Consider the following 17,669-nt stretch of genomic DNA (forward strand, 5'->3'; position numbering starts at 1 on the left):
GTTGTTTTATTAATGGCATTGCTTGTTCTGTATCCCCAAAAATTTTGGCAGCCGTTTGAATTAGCCTATCTACAAAGTCAGCGTAAGGTTCATTAGCTCTCTGTATTACCTTAGATAGCTGACCTTGTAAATCTCCATGTCCTTGTAAAGTCTTCCATGCCCTAACTGCGTCTGCAGCAATTTGTGCATATATAGCAGGATCATATTCAATTTGTTGCCGTTGACCCTCATAAGGTCCTTTTCCTAACAACATATCTAGATTTCTTTGAGGGTAACCGGCTGCTGCATTTCGCCTAGCTGTCTCCGCGCAAAATTCCTCATTGGCAACCTTCCATAACAAATATTGTCCTCCATTTAGTACAGATTTACACATGCTAGCCCAATCTGCTGGCGTCATGTCCAAGTTAGTAATGGACTCAACCATGCTTACCGTGAAGGGAGCTTGGGGACCATAGGTTGTTACAGCCTCCTTTAACTGCTTCACTGTTTTAAAATCTAAAGCACGGTGAATTCGCTGCCCTCCTGCCTGTTCAAGTACAGGGCATGCTAATCTTTGAGGTCCTGTCTCAGGATCCCATTTATCAACTACGGGGTTTGAGGGCCACTCAGCTGTCTCCATCGGTGGGGCTGTTGGTTGAATTACGCCCTCTTGTGATAAAACGGAGTTACTAAAAGCCTCCTGTTGTGGCCTTTTTCCTAACAACCCCTTTTCCTTTAAATTTTCTTCCTCTGTCTGACTAGCTCGAGAGACCTTCTCTTTTGCTTGATCTAAAATGTCTTTCTCCATGGTCTGAACCTCTAACAATTTACTTAATATCTTTTCAGTTTGTTTTTTACTAATTTCTAATCTACTATAAAGATAACGCAACCCAATAAGATAGCACAAAACAAAGCCGAAACTGAATGAAACAAAAACGGAATAAAAAATCGTTGTATCAATTTTCTCTTCCTCAGGGCCGACAAACTTCAAACCTTTAGTCAACCATTTTTTCCAGTTTGCCTGAGAAATTTCTAGGGATAGGCAGCTTGAAACAAAAACAAGATAAATCAAAACAATAACACATTGTTTTTTGAGTTGGTCACCCATTCTTTCGCTCTTCCTCAGGGGTGAGCAATTTCACTTACCTCCAAGCTTCAGAAGTTCCCCGTACGGGCCACCAAATGCCACAGTCTGGCTGGGCACAAATGCCGCAGTCTGGCTGGGCACACAATCACGAGCCACCACACAGCTTGTAGATTCAAACAGCAACTCTTTATTCCCGAACTCACACCAGCCGTCTACAATCACGTTCTGGGGAAATCCACGTTCTCTTCCCAAATCCACGTTCTCTGCCCAAATCCACCTCCACTGGGCTTCTATCTCCAAAATATACTGTCTGAATCCCGTGAGAACTCAAGGGGAACTCAGGCAGCAGGATACGCCCTATTCCCAGCAGGAATAATCTTAAACCTTAAACCTGGAACCTAAACTGGGAACGCCCTAAACAAGATTATCTTAAAACCGGGAACACCCTAATCTGCCTTGGTCCTTGAGCAAGGTCACTTACATTCAATGTCACTGCAACATGTCAGCAACATGGGGTACGCTGGCAAGGAAATTGTCATACCTACTTGGCTAATGGCTCCCAGCAATCATTTAGGGTTCTTCCCCATCTGAGGAGCTAGGTGGCTATTTTCCCAAGGAGACAGAAGCTCCCCACCCTGGAGAAATTGAACCCGAGGGGCTCTGGACTCAGGCCTGCTATACACAGCAGAGGACGTGGGTGCTCATGGAACTGGACCAGGTACATCACCACTGCTTTGCTCCCACATCAGCAACAGCAACCTTTCAAGAAAGAGACTGATTTTCTTGTCTTTGAAAAGGGGGAACCAGGGCTAAAGATGTAGCTCAGTACTAGAAGAGCACTTGCCTAGCATGTGTGAGACACTGGGTTTGATCCTCAGCACCACATACAAATAATTAAAGGAATTGCATCCATCTACAACTAAAACAAAAGAAAAAGGGGGAACCAACCCAGAAAAACGTCCTTTGTTATTAGCATTCAGGGGCCCTATGCAAAGACAAACCCACTAATGAGTTCATTCTAGAGGAAAGATCACCAGAGATGGAAAACACAAAGTTGTTACTTAGGAAAGATCTATGTGCTAATACAGAGGTACCTGACTGCAGCTACCACTTAGACCCCAACCAGGAATGGTAAGACAGTTTCCAGAAACCTGATTTCTTTACTGCTCCAATACTTGGTAACATGAGCTTTAAAAACCATTTGTCTTCCCAAACTATTGAACTGAAAAGTTTAAGTGAGAAGATGGGGCAGTGGAGTGAATATGGGTAAGTGCCTTACCTGGCCTGGTCAAAGTACTTGCCAGTATATGCCATCCCACACGCAGCCCCCAGTCCTTGCCCAAGCCATCCTGTTGCCACATCAACAAAGGACAGTCTCTGTAAGAGAAAAGGGACCCAATGAACCTAGGAGCAGCTGTAGGACAAGAATGTCAAGCAGATTTCCAGTGCTGAATGTAAGCCACTCCTGTTGACCATCCTGCCAGGCTAGATGAATTCCTCTTTGACACGCCCACATGCACCCTGAGTCTCAGATCAATGTCATAAGAGGACTATGGGTTGAGCCCCACCCAGTCTGGGCTGGAAACTGGAGTGACAAAGATGCCACGCCCAGGACTGGGGTTGTGGCTCAGTGGTAGAGTGCTTGCCAAGCATGTGTGAGGCACTGGGTTCAATTCTCAGCACCACATAGAAATAAATGAATAACATAATGGTATTGCGTCAATCTACAACCCAAGAATTTTTTTTAATTCTTAAAAAAAAAAAAAGATGCCAGCTGGGCATGGTGGCATACACTTGTAACCCCAGCTGCTCAGGAGGCTGAGACAGGAGGATTGAGAGTTCAAAGCCAGCCTCAGCAAAAAGTGAGGCACTAAGCAACTCAGTGAGACCCTGTCTCTAAATAAAATACAAAATAGGGCTAGGATATGGCTCAGTGGTCCAGTGCCCCCAAGTTCAATCCCAGGGACCCCGCCCCCCAAAAAAGATGCCATGCCCAGGTAACCACAGAATTCAGCATGGGGAGGGTGACTAGAATTTTGGGAACACAGAGGAGGGAACTTAACTGCAAAGCAGAAAATGTAAGGCATCTTCCCAAGGCCTTTGTTCCAGCCATGCAAAAACCACATGTGCAATCTTTTAGAAAACATGGGTTCTTTGGGGCTGGGATTGTGGCACAGAGGTAGAGCGCTTGCCTAGCACGTGCGAGGCCCCGGGTTAGATCCTCACACCACATAAAAATAAATAAAATAAAGACAACTACAACTAAAAAATAAATATATAAAAAAAGAAAATATGGGTTCTTAAATAGAAACCCCCCAACACTAAAGTTTGTGAGTTTCCTGGTTTGTAAAACTCAGGTGAACTGTTGGTCATATAGAAGTGCCACTACTATAAGCAGATCACTTTCCACTACTACTTTGCCACACCTCTGCTAACATCCAGTTTGCATGTACCAAAATCCCTGTGCCATGAAGAGAATGTGACCCATGAAAAAGGGTTGCTGCTCTGGCGGGACATGCCCCACTCCTGAGCTTCCAGATATACTGAATTTATTTAATAGCTTCTGCTGCTACCATCTCAGCCTAATTACTGACATCCCTTGCCTGTCAATGCAGTGGCCTCCCTGCCTCCCCGACCCAGACATTCTCAACCCAGCCACCAGTAGGAGTCTATTAAAACTTAAGGTAGAGGGAAGCAGCGGCTGGGGATGTGGCTTAGCAGTAGAGCGCTTGCCTCGCACATGCGAGACCCTGGGTTCGATCCTCAGCACCACATACAAAAATAAACAAATGAAATAAAGTTGTTGTGTCCAACTACAACTAAAAAATAAATATTAAAAAAAACTTAAGCCAGGGGCTAGGCAAGTACTCTAGCATATGTGAGGCACTGGGTTCTATTCTCAGCACCACATAAAAATAAATAAAATAAAGGTCCATTGACAACTAAAAAAACAAAAAACCTAAGCCAGGATGGTGGTACACACCTGTAATCCCAGCAACTTCAGAGGCTGAGGCCCTAAGCAATTTAATGAGAACTGTCAAAATATAAAAATATAAATATTTTTATAATAAATATTTTTGATATAAAGTATCAAAAATAAGTAGGGCTGGGGATCTGGCTTAGTGGTAAAGTTTCCCTGGGTTAAACCCCCAGAACCCAAAACAACAAAAACAAACAACAACAAAAACTTAAACCAGGTTAACAGATCTATGCTAACAGCCCAAGTTCTTACACCAGCTTGCCCACTTCAGCCCCCTTACCTCCTACTTGCCTTCTCACTACCCCAGGCACTTTAGCTTTCTTGCTGTCCCTTAAGCACAATGGGCACATATCTGCCTCAGGGCCTTAGCACTTGTAGTTGCTGCTACCCAAGTGCTTGTGCTTAGATATGAGCATAGTTCACTCTCTCACTTTATAAATTGCTGTTCAAACATCAGTATCATGGTCTCTGGATTATTCTCTTTCAACCAGTGCCCTCTACCCCCTCCCTCCACCTTACTTTGTTCCAGAATGCTTAGCCTCATCAGATTTGCTATCTATTTCCAGGTTTGTACCTTGTCTGTCTCCTCTGTCCAAATGCCAGCTTCATTCACAGACCAGTGCCATGTTCATCACTACCATGAATAAATGAATGGTACTTGTCATTCTCAGATCTCTTTCCTGTTTCCCATTCTCCACTGCTCTCTGGGACTTTCTGACCTTACCTGGAATTCTCCACATGCTTTGTGCCCTCAGATTCCCTTTCAATTTTGTATTTCTCACCTAGTGGAACTGTGCCGCTGAAGATTCTTCTGATCATGTCTCCAGGTTTGTCTTCCTCTCTATGGTTCCTGCCTCCTTTAACAAGCTCTGGTTCCTAGCTGCCTTGCATGCCCTTGGAGTTGATGACCTACAATGTCATGGACCAAGCCTGGGCTCAACACTCAGACCAATTCTGCTGCCTTCTGGCCATGAAGTATGGGGCAAGTGAGCCCACTTCCTCAAGGCTTCACTTTTTAGGTTTGATGGAGACAAGAGCCCCCCTCAGGTGGCAGGATTTTATGATGTACACAAAGAACCAACATGATAAACAGGGCCCATTTTAGGCCTGTTGCCACATGATGACTTAAAAACTGGTTAAGAAGCAAGCATCAGAACAGGCCCAGGGTTCCCCTGCCGACGTACCTTTGAGAGGATGAATCGGTCGTTGTCTGGGTTCTCTGGGTCTGACTGTTTATATCTCATCGTGTGGAAAAAAAGCACAGACATGATCTCGGCAGCACTGCTGCATGATGTAGGGTGGCTGAAAGGCAGACACAAAGCAAGTCAATTCTCAAAGGCATGTGACAGTGCATGAAGCTGCCTTTCAGCTTATGCTCTCCACAATCCAAGGGAGTCCATGGCCTCCCAACTCATGGCTGAAGACTGCTTCACAGCCCAGTAACCTCACAATCTCTTGCACACAGTGAGATGCTCTGAGGCTAGTTCCCTTCTATTGGGAGCACTTGCACTCAGAGCAAGTTCACCTTCTGAGTTCAACTTGAGCATCATTTCACTCGTGTGATTTCATCCATAGTACTTTGACATTCTGAGGAAATTTCAGGAGCATCATTAATGAAAAATGTCATGCATATCTCTTTCTACTACCTAAAATGAACTTGTTATTAGAAGTGAATGGTGAAAGACTGGAAAATTTCTCACGGTCAAGTAACTTGGGCCTTTCCTGAATGCTGAAATAACTAATGCTCTTAGAAAGTAGCTTACATGTAAGTGTAGACAGTTTTAAATTTATTTGTTTAAACAGGGAGTTGAGCACAGGAGCACTTTACCACTGATCTACATCCTCAGTCCTTTTTTTTTTTATTTTTGAAATAGGGTATTACTAAGTTGCTTAGGGCCTCATTAAATTGTTGCAGCTGACCTTGACTTACAATCCTTGTGTCTCAGCCTCCTGGGTCCTTAGATTACCCATATGCACCACCACTCCTGGTGCCAATTTTTAGTTTAAAGAGGAGAAGAAGCCAGCACAGTGGTCCACTCCTGTAATCCTGGTGGCTCAGAAGGCTGAGGCAGGAGGATTGTGAGTTCAAAACCAGCGTTAGAAACTTAGCAAGGCCCTAAGCAAGTTAGTTGTTTTAATAAAAATATTTTAAAAGTCATGATGTTGTGGCTCAGTTGTGAAGCATCCTGGGTTCAATCCCCAATACCAAAATAAAATAAAATAAAATAAATAAAAAATAAAAGGGACAGGGAGAAAGGACAAACAACAAAAGCTTCTTCCTGAAAACATTTGCCAACTATTTATCTGACAGAGGGTTAATATACAGAAAATGTAAGGAACTGGGCTGGGGATGTGGCTCAAGCGGTAACGCGCTTGCCTGGCATGTGCAGGGCGCTGGGTTCGATCCTCAGCGCCACATAAAAATAAAAAAATAAAAGATGTTGTGTCCACCGAAAACTAAAAAATAAACATTAAAAAAATTCTCTTTAAAAAAAAAGAAAGAAAATATAAGGAACTCAAAAATTTTAACAAGAAAGTCAATTTCAATTAAAAATGGGGAGATAATCTGAATAGATAACTTCTCAAAAGAAATAGGGATGGTCGACAAATATATGAAAAAATGTTTAATATCATTAGGTTTCAGGAAAATGCAAATCAAAACTCCAATGAGGGCTTGGGATGTAACTTTGCAGTAGTGTGCTTGCCTAGCCTGTATGAGGCCCTCTGTTTAATCCCTAAAACCACAAAAACAAACAAACTACAATGACATATCATCTCACTTCAATGGCTATTATAAGAAAATGCCGGTGAGTATACGGAGGATAAGGGAACTCATACACTGCTGGCTGGAATGTAAATTACTACAGTCACTATGGAAGTTCTTAAAAAAATAAAACAGACTTACCTTATGACCTAGCTATCCCATTTCTGGATATAGATCCAAAGGAAATAAAATCAACATACCAAAGACATACCTGCATCCCCATGTTTATCACAGCACTGTTCACAATAGCTAAGATATACAATCAGCGTAGGTGCCCATTAACAGATAAAAGGATAAAGAAAATGTGATATAGAGAATGGAATATCATTCAACCTTGAAGAATGAAATCTGGGCTGGGTGTACAGCCCAGTGTTAAAGTGTTTGCCTCACATGAGAAGAGGCCCTGGATTTGATTCCCAGTGCCTGTCAAAAAATAGAGAATGAAATCCCATCATTTGTATCAAAATGGATGGAACTGGAGAATATTATGTTAAGTGAAATAAGCCAGACACAGAAAGACAAGTACCATGTGTTCCCTCTCATGTAGAAGCTTAAAAAAAAGTTGAGGGATGGGGATGTAGCTTAGAGATACAGCACTTGCCTATTTGCCTGGCATGTTCAAGGCCCTGGGTTCATGCCACAGCACCACACACAAAAACAGACTTGAATATAAAATTACTGCTAACAGAGGTTGGGAAGTATATATGTGGTAGGATAGATAAGGAGAAGCTGGATATGATCAGTGTGCTCTTTATGCATATGTGGAAATATCACAATGAACCCAACATGTACAGTTAATTTGTGTTAATAAAAAGGAGGCAGGAGTGGGCTGGGGCTCAGTGGTAGCGCACTTGCCAGGCATGTATGGGGCATTGGGTTTAATTCAAAGGTCTACGAACAACTACAAAAAAAAAAAAAAAAAAAAGAGCCAGGAGGACCAGGGTTGTGGCTCAGTGAGGAACTGGGTTTGATCCCCAGCACCACATAAAATTAGATAAATAAAAAACAAATAAAATAAAGGTATTGTGTCCATCTACAACTAAAAATTTTTTTTTTAAAAAAGAGAGTCAGTAGTGGTGTACATGCCTATAATCCCAGCCATGAGGGAGGCTTAGGAAGGAGGACTGCTAAGTCCAGGCCAGACTGGGCAACTTAGTGAGATCCTGTCTCAAACTAAAATTTAAAAAAAAAAGGCTGTAGCTCAGTGGTAGAATATTTGCCTAGCATGTGCAAGGCACTGGGTTTAATCCCCAGTTAAAAAAAAAAGACAAATACATAAATAAATAAATGGAAAACCTCTACTCCCTATAGCCCAGCTTCAACAGTAAGAAAAACAAGATTTTAGGCCCAAGTCATTCATACCTTTGTTTAAAAGTTTCACAGTATAGGGCTGGGTTGTGGCTCAATGGTAGAGTGTTTGTCTGGCATGTGAGGGGCACTGGGTTCAATTCTCAGCACTGCATATAAATAAATGAATAAAATAAAGGTTCATCAACATCTAAAACATTTCTAAAAAGTTTCACAATATAAAATAAGGCATGAGGACTTAAGCCTTCATGCCTTATAAATGTCTCCTAAGTAGATAGTTTATATTTATAAGCTATTAGGAATCCTTTGAGAAAATGCAATGCTGTTATTAGTTTTGAAAGTTAAAAAAAAAACTTGGGCTGGAGGTGTAGCTCAGTTGTAGTTCTAGGTTTGATCTGCAGCAGCACTACCAACAAAACCAAAGCAACCTTGAAAATATGTGGATCTTAAACGGAATCACATCCTTTTTTTAAAAAACAGGGTCTCACTATGCTATGTTGTCCAAGCTGATGGTGATCTCCAGGGTTCAAGTGATCATTCCAGGTCCACATTGTCCTTTTAATGTCATAGCCTATGTTCCAGGGCCAGATTTTTAAAAAAATATTAAATTAAATTAATTAATTTATTTTTGGTACTGGAGATTGAACCCAGGGTCCTTTAACTACTGAGCCACATATCCAGCCTTTTTATATTTTATTTAGAGACAGGGTCTTGCTGAGTAGCTTTAAAGCCTCACTAAATTGCTAAGGCTGGCTTTGAACTCGAAATCCTCCTGTCTCAGCCTCCCAAGCTGCTGGGATTACAGGTGTGCACCATTGTTCCTGGCTTAGGGCCAGATTTTTTAAAAAATCAATATATCATTTTGTCTGAGCCCAATGAGATGAAATTACAATTGAAATAAAAATTGAACAATATAACAAATTAAACAACTCGACCTTTACGCAACCAAAAAGTCAAAAAGGGAATCACAAGGAAAATCAGAAAATGAAAACAAAAGCATAAAACCCATACTTATGAAATGAAGGAAAAAGTAGTGCCAAGAAGGAAATTTATAGCTGTAAGCACATTCAAAAAAATTTTCCAATCAACCTAAGTCTATTAAGGAACTAAAAACAAAACCCAAAGCCATCAGAAGGAAAAACAATGATTAGAATAGAAATAAATAACATAGAGACCAAGAAAACGTTAGAGAAAAATCAATAAAACAAAAAATTATTTTTGTGGTTTTGGAAATCAAACTTAGAGTCTCTAGCATGCTAGGTAAGGGCTCTAGCACTGAGATATGCTCCCAACCTCAAAAGTTGGTCCTTTGAAAATAACAACAAAAGTTTAGGTAAATGATCTAAGTAAAAAAAGAGAAAGTAAAAAGGAGAAAAGAGAATTAACTAAACTGAGATAGTGAAAGTGTAGCCATTACTGTCAATTACACAGAAAATTAGAATGATTAGAAGAGACTATTGTGAGCTACTGTATGCCAGCAAGTCGGTTAATTAAGTCAATGTAATTTTTAGAAATAGAGAACTTAACAGAAGTGAATCATGACTAGAAACAGTTTGAACAAATTATACAATGGGTAAGGACAATGAATCAGCAATCTAAAAACTCCCCACAAGCCTAGTGCTGCGCACACCTGTAATTGCAGTTACTAGGAAGGCTGAGGCAGCAGGCTCGCTGGAGCCCAGGAGTTTCAGAGCAGTTTGGGCAACAAAGTGAGGCGAGGCGGTGGTCTGAATAAACATACAAAAAGAAAAATTCTCAACAAACAAAATCCTTCCAGTTTATAGCTTTACTGATGAATAGTAGCAAACATTTAAAGAAAAATTAAAATCAATCCTCCTCACACTCTTAAAAAAAAAAAAGGAAGGTGGAACATTTTGGATGAGATCGGGTGCATTCGGGTGGTAGAGCCATAAACGGACGGTGGAACATTCCAAAAGCCATTCCATGAAGCGAGCAGTGACAGTGAAGTACTCCACAATAATTACAAACTCCTTCCTTAGCCAGTCACAGCGGCATGAGCCTGTGTCCTGGCTAATTTGGAGGGGCAGGGTGATTGATCGCTGGGGCCCAGGAGTTTAATGCCAGACTTGGTGAAATAGCGAAATCTCATTTCCAATAGAGAGAGGGGGGCGTCAAAGAAAAAATTTAAAAAGAAAGAAAAAAAAAAGAGTAATTAAATAAACATCAAAGAGCAGGCGCAGTGGTGCACTCCTGTAATCCCAGCAGCATGGGAGGCTGAGGCAGGAGGATCACAAGTTCAAAGCCAGCCTCAGCAATGGCGAGGCGCTAAGCAACTCAGTGAGACGCTGTCTCTAAATAAAATACAAAATAGGGCTGGGGATGTGGCTCACTGGTCTAGTGCCCCTGAGTTCAATCCCTGGTATCTCCCTCCCCCAAAAAATAGAAAGAAAGAAAACCAGAGTGAATAACTGTCTTTATGAATACTGATGTAAAAATATGAAGAAAATATTAGCAAACTCCAGTGAGCATCTTTGTTCCGATTTTTTTTTTTTTTTTGGTGCTGGGAATTGAACCCATGGCCTTGTGCATGCAAGGCAAGCAGTCTATTTTGCTCCGATTTTTAATTGCCAAGAATTTTCAGTTGGTTGGCAATACTAGGGATTGAACCAAGGGCCTCGTATATCTAGGTAAGCAGTTACGATAGAGCAACATTTCCAGCCGTTACCTCTTTTATCGCCACAATGGTTAGGGTCAGTAAACCAGCGCGACTGCCAACCCAAGAAGCCCAGCTACTGGGTAAAAATAGCTGACCCGATTTCGTTCCAGGGACACCATCTGTTATTGGGTTCCAGATTCTTCTCTACTAACCGGTGAGGCCCTAGGGCCTTCCAGAGTCCTGGCTGTGAGGCAGAGGCAGGGACCCAAGCCTTCGACCGGAGGGGAGCATAGTTTTATAAAGAGCCTACTAAGCAACCCACGGCTCCCTTCTCCTCAGAACCTCACTATCATAGTGGCCGACAAGCTACACGAGGCCGCGTTCGATGAGGGTGCCTTACCCAGAGCTCGAGGCGCAAGTGGCCCTGATGGAATGGATGCGCAGGCGGTTAGCCATATCCCGCAACACCTGCACTGTCTTCCCGTCGGGTCTGGCCTCCTGGGCCATCAAACTGCCAGTCTCAATATCAGACATAGCTGCGATACTGTCCGTGCTCCGCCAAACAAATGTGGCCGTTGTGCTCTCACGTCTTCACATAACCTAGTGCCGGGCCTCGTGCGCGGGCCGCTCCCTCCGCGGTCTTATCCTTCCGCCCCCGTCGCTCCTTCCGCACACCCATGTGAATGAATATTAAATATTTGTCAGTACATATTTCATATTCTACAAAATAATTACATTTCTTTATATCTTTCCTTATGTTCTTAGTTCCAAAGGTGTTCCCCTTTGAGGATAGTATAGGATGGTCTTTTGGGGTGAATAAAAAGTTCTGGAACTAGATAGTGTTGGTGATTCTCCAGGTAGTGACTAGGCTAAGCCGCATTACATGCTTTAAAATAGTTACAATGTTAAAGCCAGCATTGTGCGCATTTACCGGCAGTATTTAAAAATTAACGCTACAGAGCTGGGGCTGTGACTCGTCTAGCACGTGTGAGGCACTGGGTTTGATCCCCAGCACCACATAAAAACAAATAAAATAAAGGTATTGTGTCCACATACAACTAAAAAAATATTTTTTAAAAAACATTGACACTACAATTTCAAAGTTTGTGATTAGCCAATCCTCACCCACAGCAGCCCAGGCCCCAAGATGTTGACGCAGGCTCAGTATCCTGATACAGCATCATTTCTGAGCCATTTTACTTTCTAGAACTTTCTCTGGCACAAGCCGCATTTGACTGCTGAGGTAGCTGTTAGCCCAGTGCTAGTCTGTAACTTGACTGAGTGGTCCGTCTTCAGTGAGCTCCTTTCACTCAGAATTTCACACTTTCTGTCTGACATACCACATCTCAGGCTAAGCTTCACACTAAACACCACTACGTGGATATCATACAGCTACTCCCTCCGACTTTCAGATGGTCTTCCCTAATTACCATGAATACGCAACTTTGGAATCCAGATACTGCAATTTAGGTAAAACATGCTAAATTCTTCCACAAAAGCTTCAAAGTGTCTAGACGCCCACATTCTTACTGTACTAAAGGGTATGTACATTGAAAAATTTAATAGATACTGCCTAAATTTGCAACAAAAAACTGACCCTATTTATCTGACTACATGCAATATATGACTACAGGTTTTCCCCATATCCTCATCAACAGTGGATGTTGTCACTGTTTTTGATTTTTGCAATTATAACTAATGACAAAGTAGTATTCTTCAATTTACAGATTATTGTTCAACTTTTTGTTGCACATTTTCAGAACAGAAATTGTCATTTATGATTTATCCTGTCTGAACTCTCCCTATTATCCTTTATTGTCTTTATATCTGATTTTTTAAAAATAACTTTATTTTGTTTATTTATTTTTATGTGGTGCTGAGGCTCGAACCCAGGGCCCTGCACATGCTAGGCAAGCACACTACGGCTGAGCCACAACCTCAGCCCCATATCTGATTGTTTTTTCATGGCTAATTTGTAATAATTCCTTACATAGTATGTTTCTGAGCCATTTTACTTTCTAGAACTTTCTCTGGCACAAGCCGCATTTGACTGTTGAGGTCTTTTATCTATTCCACATATTCCAAGTCTTTTTTTCCCTCAATAGATTCCTCTTTTTAATATTGAAGGACATATTTTACTGTATTTTATTTTATTTATTTACTGATTTGTACTACTAGGGATGGAACCCAGGGCCTCATGCATGCTAAGCAACGGCTCTACCACTCAGCTGCATCCCCAGCCCTTTTTATTTTCTTATTATTTTTTAAATTTGAGAAAGGGTGTCCTTAAATTGCCCACACTGGCCTCAAACTTGTAATCCTTTGATTTCAGCCTCCCTAGTAGACGGTATAACAGCTGTGTACTATCATGCACCTCAGATACCTTATTTTAAAGGCATACTCAAGTGTTTGAGCCTAAACCTAAATGTTCCTTCTTTTCAACTTTGGGTTTTTCTCCCTCTCTACACAGAAGGTTAGAAAATATTGTACATAATAAATATGTAAATCTTTTCCCATGGTATTTTGGGTTGAGTCTTAGAAAGGTCATTTCCACCGAAACTATATAAAATACTTTATTGTGTCTTTTTAATGCTGTCAAAGTTTTTGAAATAAGTTTTTTATTCATAAGCCATTTATTTATTTATTTATACCAGGAATTCAACCCTGGGGAGCTTAACATCTGCAGCCCATTTATATTTTATTTTGAGGCAGGGTCTCGCTAAGTTGCTTAGAGCCTCACTAAGTTGCTGAGGCTGGCTTTGAAATTGCAGTCCTCCTGCCTCAGCCTCCTGAGCTTCTGAGGTTACAGAATTTTGCCACTGCACCTGGTTACTTTCATAGTTTTAAAATGTTTGGTTCTTTATTCTGTATGGATCTTATTATTGTGAAGAAGTAGTCCATTTACCCAAGACCTTATTTACTATTTTTTCAAAGATCACTTAGCTGCTCTTTTGCATTTTATCTTCCAAATAAAAATCAGCTATTTTGGAATCAGTTATTTTAAGATTCATAAGTCATTCTCTTTGAGTTTTTAATTATGGTTTTATGGACTGTATAGGTTATGTACAAGTTTTTTTTTTTTTGGTTGCCTCATTTACAATATTGAGTCATCTCCTCAAGAACATGGTATAAAGTTAAATCACATTTTATTGACATTCTATTTTATATTTACTCTGATATCTCTGATATCTTCTCTCCTCCTCCTCCTCCTCCTCCTCCTCCTCCTCCTCCTCCTCCTCTTCTTTTTGTACAGGGAATTGAACTCAGGGGCACTCGACCACTGAGCCACATCCCCAGCTCTATTTTGTATTTTATTTTGAGACCGGCTCTCACTGAGTTGCTTAGCACCTTGCTAAGTTGCTGAGACTGGCTTTGAATTTGTGATCCTCCTGCATCAGCCTCCCGAGACTCTGGTCTTATTTCTTTTTTTCTTTAGCTTTAATCAGTTATACATACAGTAGAAAACTCTTCAGTTCATTGTACACAAACGGAGCAGAATTTTTCACTTCTCTGTTTGTACATGAAGTAGAGTGACATCATTCATGCAATCATGCATGTACCTAGGGTAATGATGTCCATCTCATTCCACCATCTTTCCTACCCCTTACCCCCTGCCCCCTGCACTTTGCCCCATCCAAAGTTCCTCCACTCATCTCATGTCCCTCCCCCCACGTTATGGATCACCATCCACCTATCACAGAAAACATTTGGCCCCTGTTTTTTTGGATTGGCTTATTTTGCTTAATATTATGTTTTCCAATTCCACCCATCCACCTGCAAATGCCATCATTTTATTCTCTTTTAATGCTGAGTAATATTCCATTGTATATATATACCACAGTTTCTTTATCCATTTATCTATTGAAGGGCATCTAGGTTGCTTCAACAGTTTAGCTGTTGTGAATTGAGCTCTTATAAATATTGATGTGGCTGTGTCACTGTAGAATGCTGATTTTAAGTCCTTTGGCTATAAACCAAGGAGTGGATAGCTGATTCAAATGGTGGTTCCATTCCAAGTAGTCTAAGCAGTCTCCTTACTACTATCCGGAGTGGTTGCACCAATTTGCAATCCCACCATCAATGTATGAGTGTGCCTTTTCTCCCACATCCTTCCAACACTTACTGTTGCTTGTATTCAAAGTGAAACTAAACTACTGTCTCTCACCATGCACAAAACTCAACTCAAAGTGGATCAAGGACCTAAGAATTAGACCGGAGACCCTGCACCTAGTAGAGGAAAAAGTAGGCCCAAATCTTTATCACGTCGGATTAGGCCCCAACTTCCTTAGCAAGACTCCTAAAGCATAAGAAATAAAATCAAGAATTAATAAATGGGATGGATTCAAACTAACAAGCTTCTTCTCAGCAAAAGAAATAATGAGGTGAAGAGAGAGCCTACATTTTGGTCTTATTTCTTTTTGTTACTTCTTTCCTTCTTTTTTTTTTTTCCTGTTTGCTTGCTTTGTTGTTTTTGTTGATATGGTCTTGCCATGTTGTCCATGCTGGCCCCAAACTCCTGGGCTCAAGCAATCCTTCTGCCACAGAGTCTCAAGTAGTTGGGACTACAGGTGTGAGTCACCATGCCTGCTTCCCTCCTCTTCTTTTCATTAAACAAATTCCATTTCCATTTCACATGTTTGTTTGGATGTTTTGTATGTGGTTTCTGTTCTGTTGGTGTTTACCTTTAATTTTTTTCAATCAACATATTTTTTCTCTCAATTTCAACTTTTTTATTGTATCTATAAACTTACTCCCAGAACAAGTCATAAACAAATTTTTATTTTTCGTGATTGAAACTTGCTCTTTAAAAAATTATTTAGTTAACCGGGCTTTGTGGCACATGCCTATAATTCCGGAAACTCTAGAGGCTGAGGCAGGAGGATTGCAAATTCAAAGCAATCCTAAGCAACTTAACAAGGCAAGTGAGCAAGACCCTGTCCCTAAATAAAGTATAAAAAAGGGCTGGGAATGTGGCTTGGTGGTTAAGCATTCCTGGATTCAATTCCTGGTACCCTGCCCCAAGTTTAGTTCTTATATTTGTCAGTAGTGTACATGAATATAATTTAAAGCAGGTTAAGCAAAATTTTTCTGTAAAGAGCCTGTATTTTAGGCCACATGGTCTCTGTAACTACTCAACTCTGCCCTTGTAGCAGCCATAGGCAATAAGGAAATGCAGGAGCATGGCTTGAATCTCATATAATCTTTACCTAGTTTGAGACATTTCAGGGCTGGGGTTGTGGTTCAGTGGAAGAGAGCTTGCCTAGCATGCGTGAGGCACTGGGTTCGATCCTCAGCACCACATATAAATAAAACAAAGGTATTGTGTCCACCTACAACTAAAAAATAAATGTTAAAAAAATAAAGGAAGAACTGAAATTTAGAAAAAATTTGATTTAACTCTTTAAAAACATTAAAAATCACTCTTAGTTTATAAGCCATACAAACATAGGCATAGTTTGGAGCCTAGTTTGCTGACCCCAAGTTCAGAGTTAGTTACTTCTACAAAATAGCAGTCCCAGGGTCTGAGATTGTTGCTCAGAGGTAGAGCGCTTGCCTAGCATGTGTGAGGCACTGGGTTCGATCCTCAGCACCACATAAAAATAAATAAAATAAAAGTATGGTGTTCATCTACAACTAAAATAATGTATTTAAAAAATAGCAATTCATGTCTTCCAACCACTCCCCAGAATCAACCACTTTGCACACTTTTAGTACTTTCTTTTGTCATTTACCTTCTCTAAATAGTAGTGCTATTGCTTTCTCTTTTTATGTTTTAGGAATTATTGATTGACTTGACCTGCCTCTCCATCCCCAACCAACACATACTTCCTGTTCCTCCATCCTTTCAGCATAGTGCATAATAATTTCATTTAGGTCATCTCTTCATGTTACATTACCAAGTCCATGGAAGCTCTACTCATAATTATGTAATTACTGTGATTTCTTTTCCTTTCCCAACATTTTGTTTTTCTTGGAGTCAACATTTGTATCCCCATTCGTTTTTGCTTGTTTGTTCTTACTTATCAGTAGTTCAGCACTTCTCCCAACTCTCTGAATTTCCTATCCATTTGTTTAAAGATGTCTGGCATTTTCATAGTTCCTTTCCTAGGAGCTTTCTTGGGTCTTTTTTTTTTTTTTTTTTTTTTTTGGTACTGGGGATTGAACCCAGCAGTGCTTAACTACTGAGCCACATCCTAGCCCTATTTTATATTTTATTAGAGACAGGGTCTCCCTGAGTTGCTTAGGGCCTCACTAAGTTGCTAAGCCTGGCTTTGAATGTGCAATCCTCCTGCCTCAGCCTCCCAAGTCACTGGGATTATAGGCATGTGCCATTGCACCCAGATTTTGGGGTATTTTTGACTTGCTCTCTGGGCCTTCTACCCAGTCATGAGCCTGGGGTCTCCTTCCATCATTCCAGAGATGGTGTTCAGTTCTTTGTTGGCTTGAGTCCCCTGTTTCCTAGTTACCACCTTTACTTCCCTGATTTTGGTGGTGCACTGTTTCTACAAAAAGGCCTCTAAAAGAAAAATAGAGAAGAAGTAAATTATTTGAGTTCTTTCATGTCCAAAAATGTCATTAGTCTAAACTCACAGTCAGAGCTGGGGGTGTAGCTCAGTGGTAGAGCTCAAGCTTACCATGTGCGAAGCCCTGAGTTTCATCCCCAGCACTGAAATTTTTTTTTTTCTAAACTCACGGTTGACAGTTTGGGTATAGAATTATAGGTTGGACAATAACTTTCCCTTAAGAATATTGAAGGTATTCCTTCATTGTCTTCCAGTTTCTCATGCAATTGTAAATTACAAATTCTGATGCTTTGAATATGAACTAATTTTTTTTTCTTTCCAAATGTTTTTGTCTCAGCATATTGAAGATTGTCAACCATCTTCTGGGTTTCATTGATGCTATTAAGAAGTCATCCTGTAGTTTAAAAGTC

At 40.7% G+C, this 17,669-nt stretch overlaps 1 protein-coding gene across 1 annotated transcript in view; it reads right to left on the reverse strand.

Annotated features, from left to right (window-relative positions):
- The window catches only part of Tktl1 (transketolase like 1), a 37,358-nt gene extending 32,029 nt beyond the window's left edge, over positions 1 to 5,329 (reverse strand). The window contains exons 1-2 of the mRNA XM_046452034.2: positions 5,231 to 5,329; positions 2,346 to 2,443 (exon numbers count right to left, since the gene is read on the reverse strand). Coding sequence (XP_046307990.1) covers positions 2,346 to 2,443; positions 5,231 to 5,314 — 182 coding nt within the window. The 5' untranslated portion in view covers positions 5,315 to 5,329. The remainder of the gene's footprint in view (positions 1 to 2,345; positions 2,444 to 5,230) is intronic.
- Positions 5,330 to 17,669: the final 12,340 nt, after the last annotated feature.

The sequence above is a fragment of the Marmota monax genome, unplaced genomic scaffold (genome assembly GCF_021218885.2).
Source record: "Marmota monax isolate L192 unplaced genomic scaffold, Marmota_monax_Labrador192_F-V1.1 WCK01_AAM20220418_F8-fsc00142, whole genome shotgun sequence".
Lineage (NCBI taxonomy): Eukaryota > Metazoa > Chordata > Mammalia > Rodentia > Sciuridae > Marmota > Marmota monax.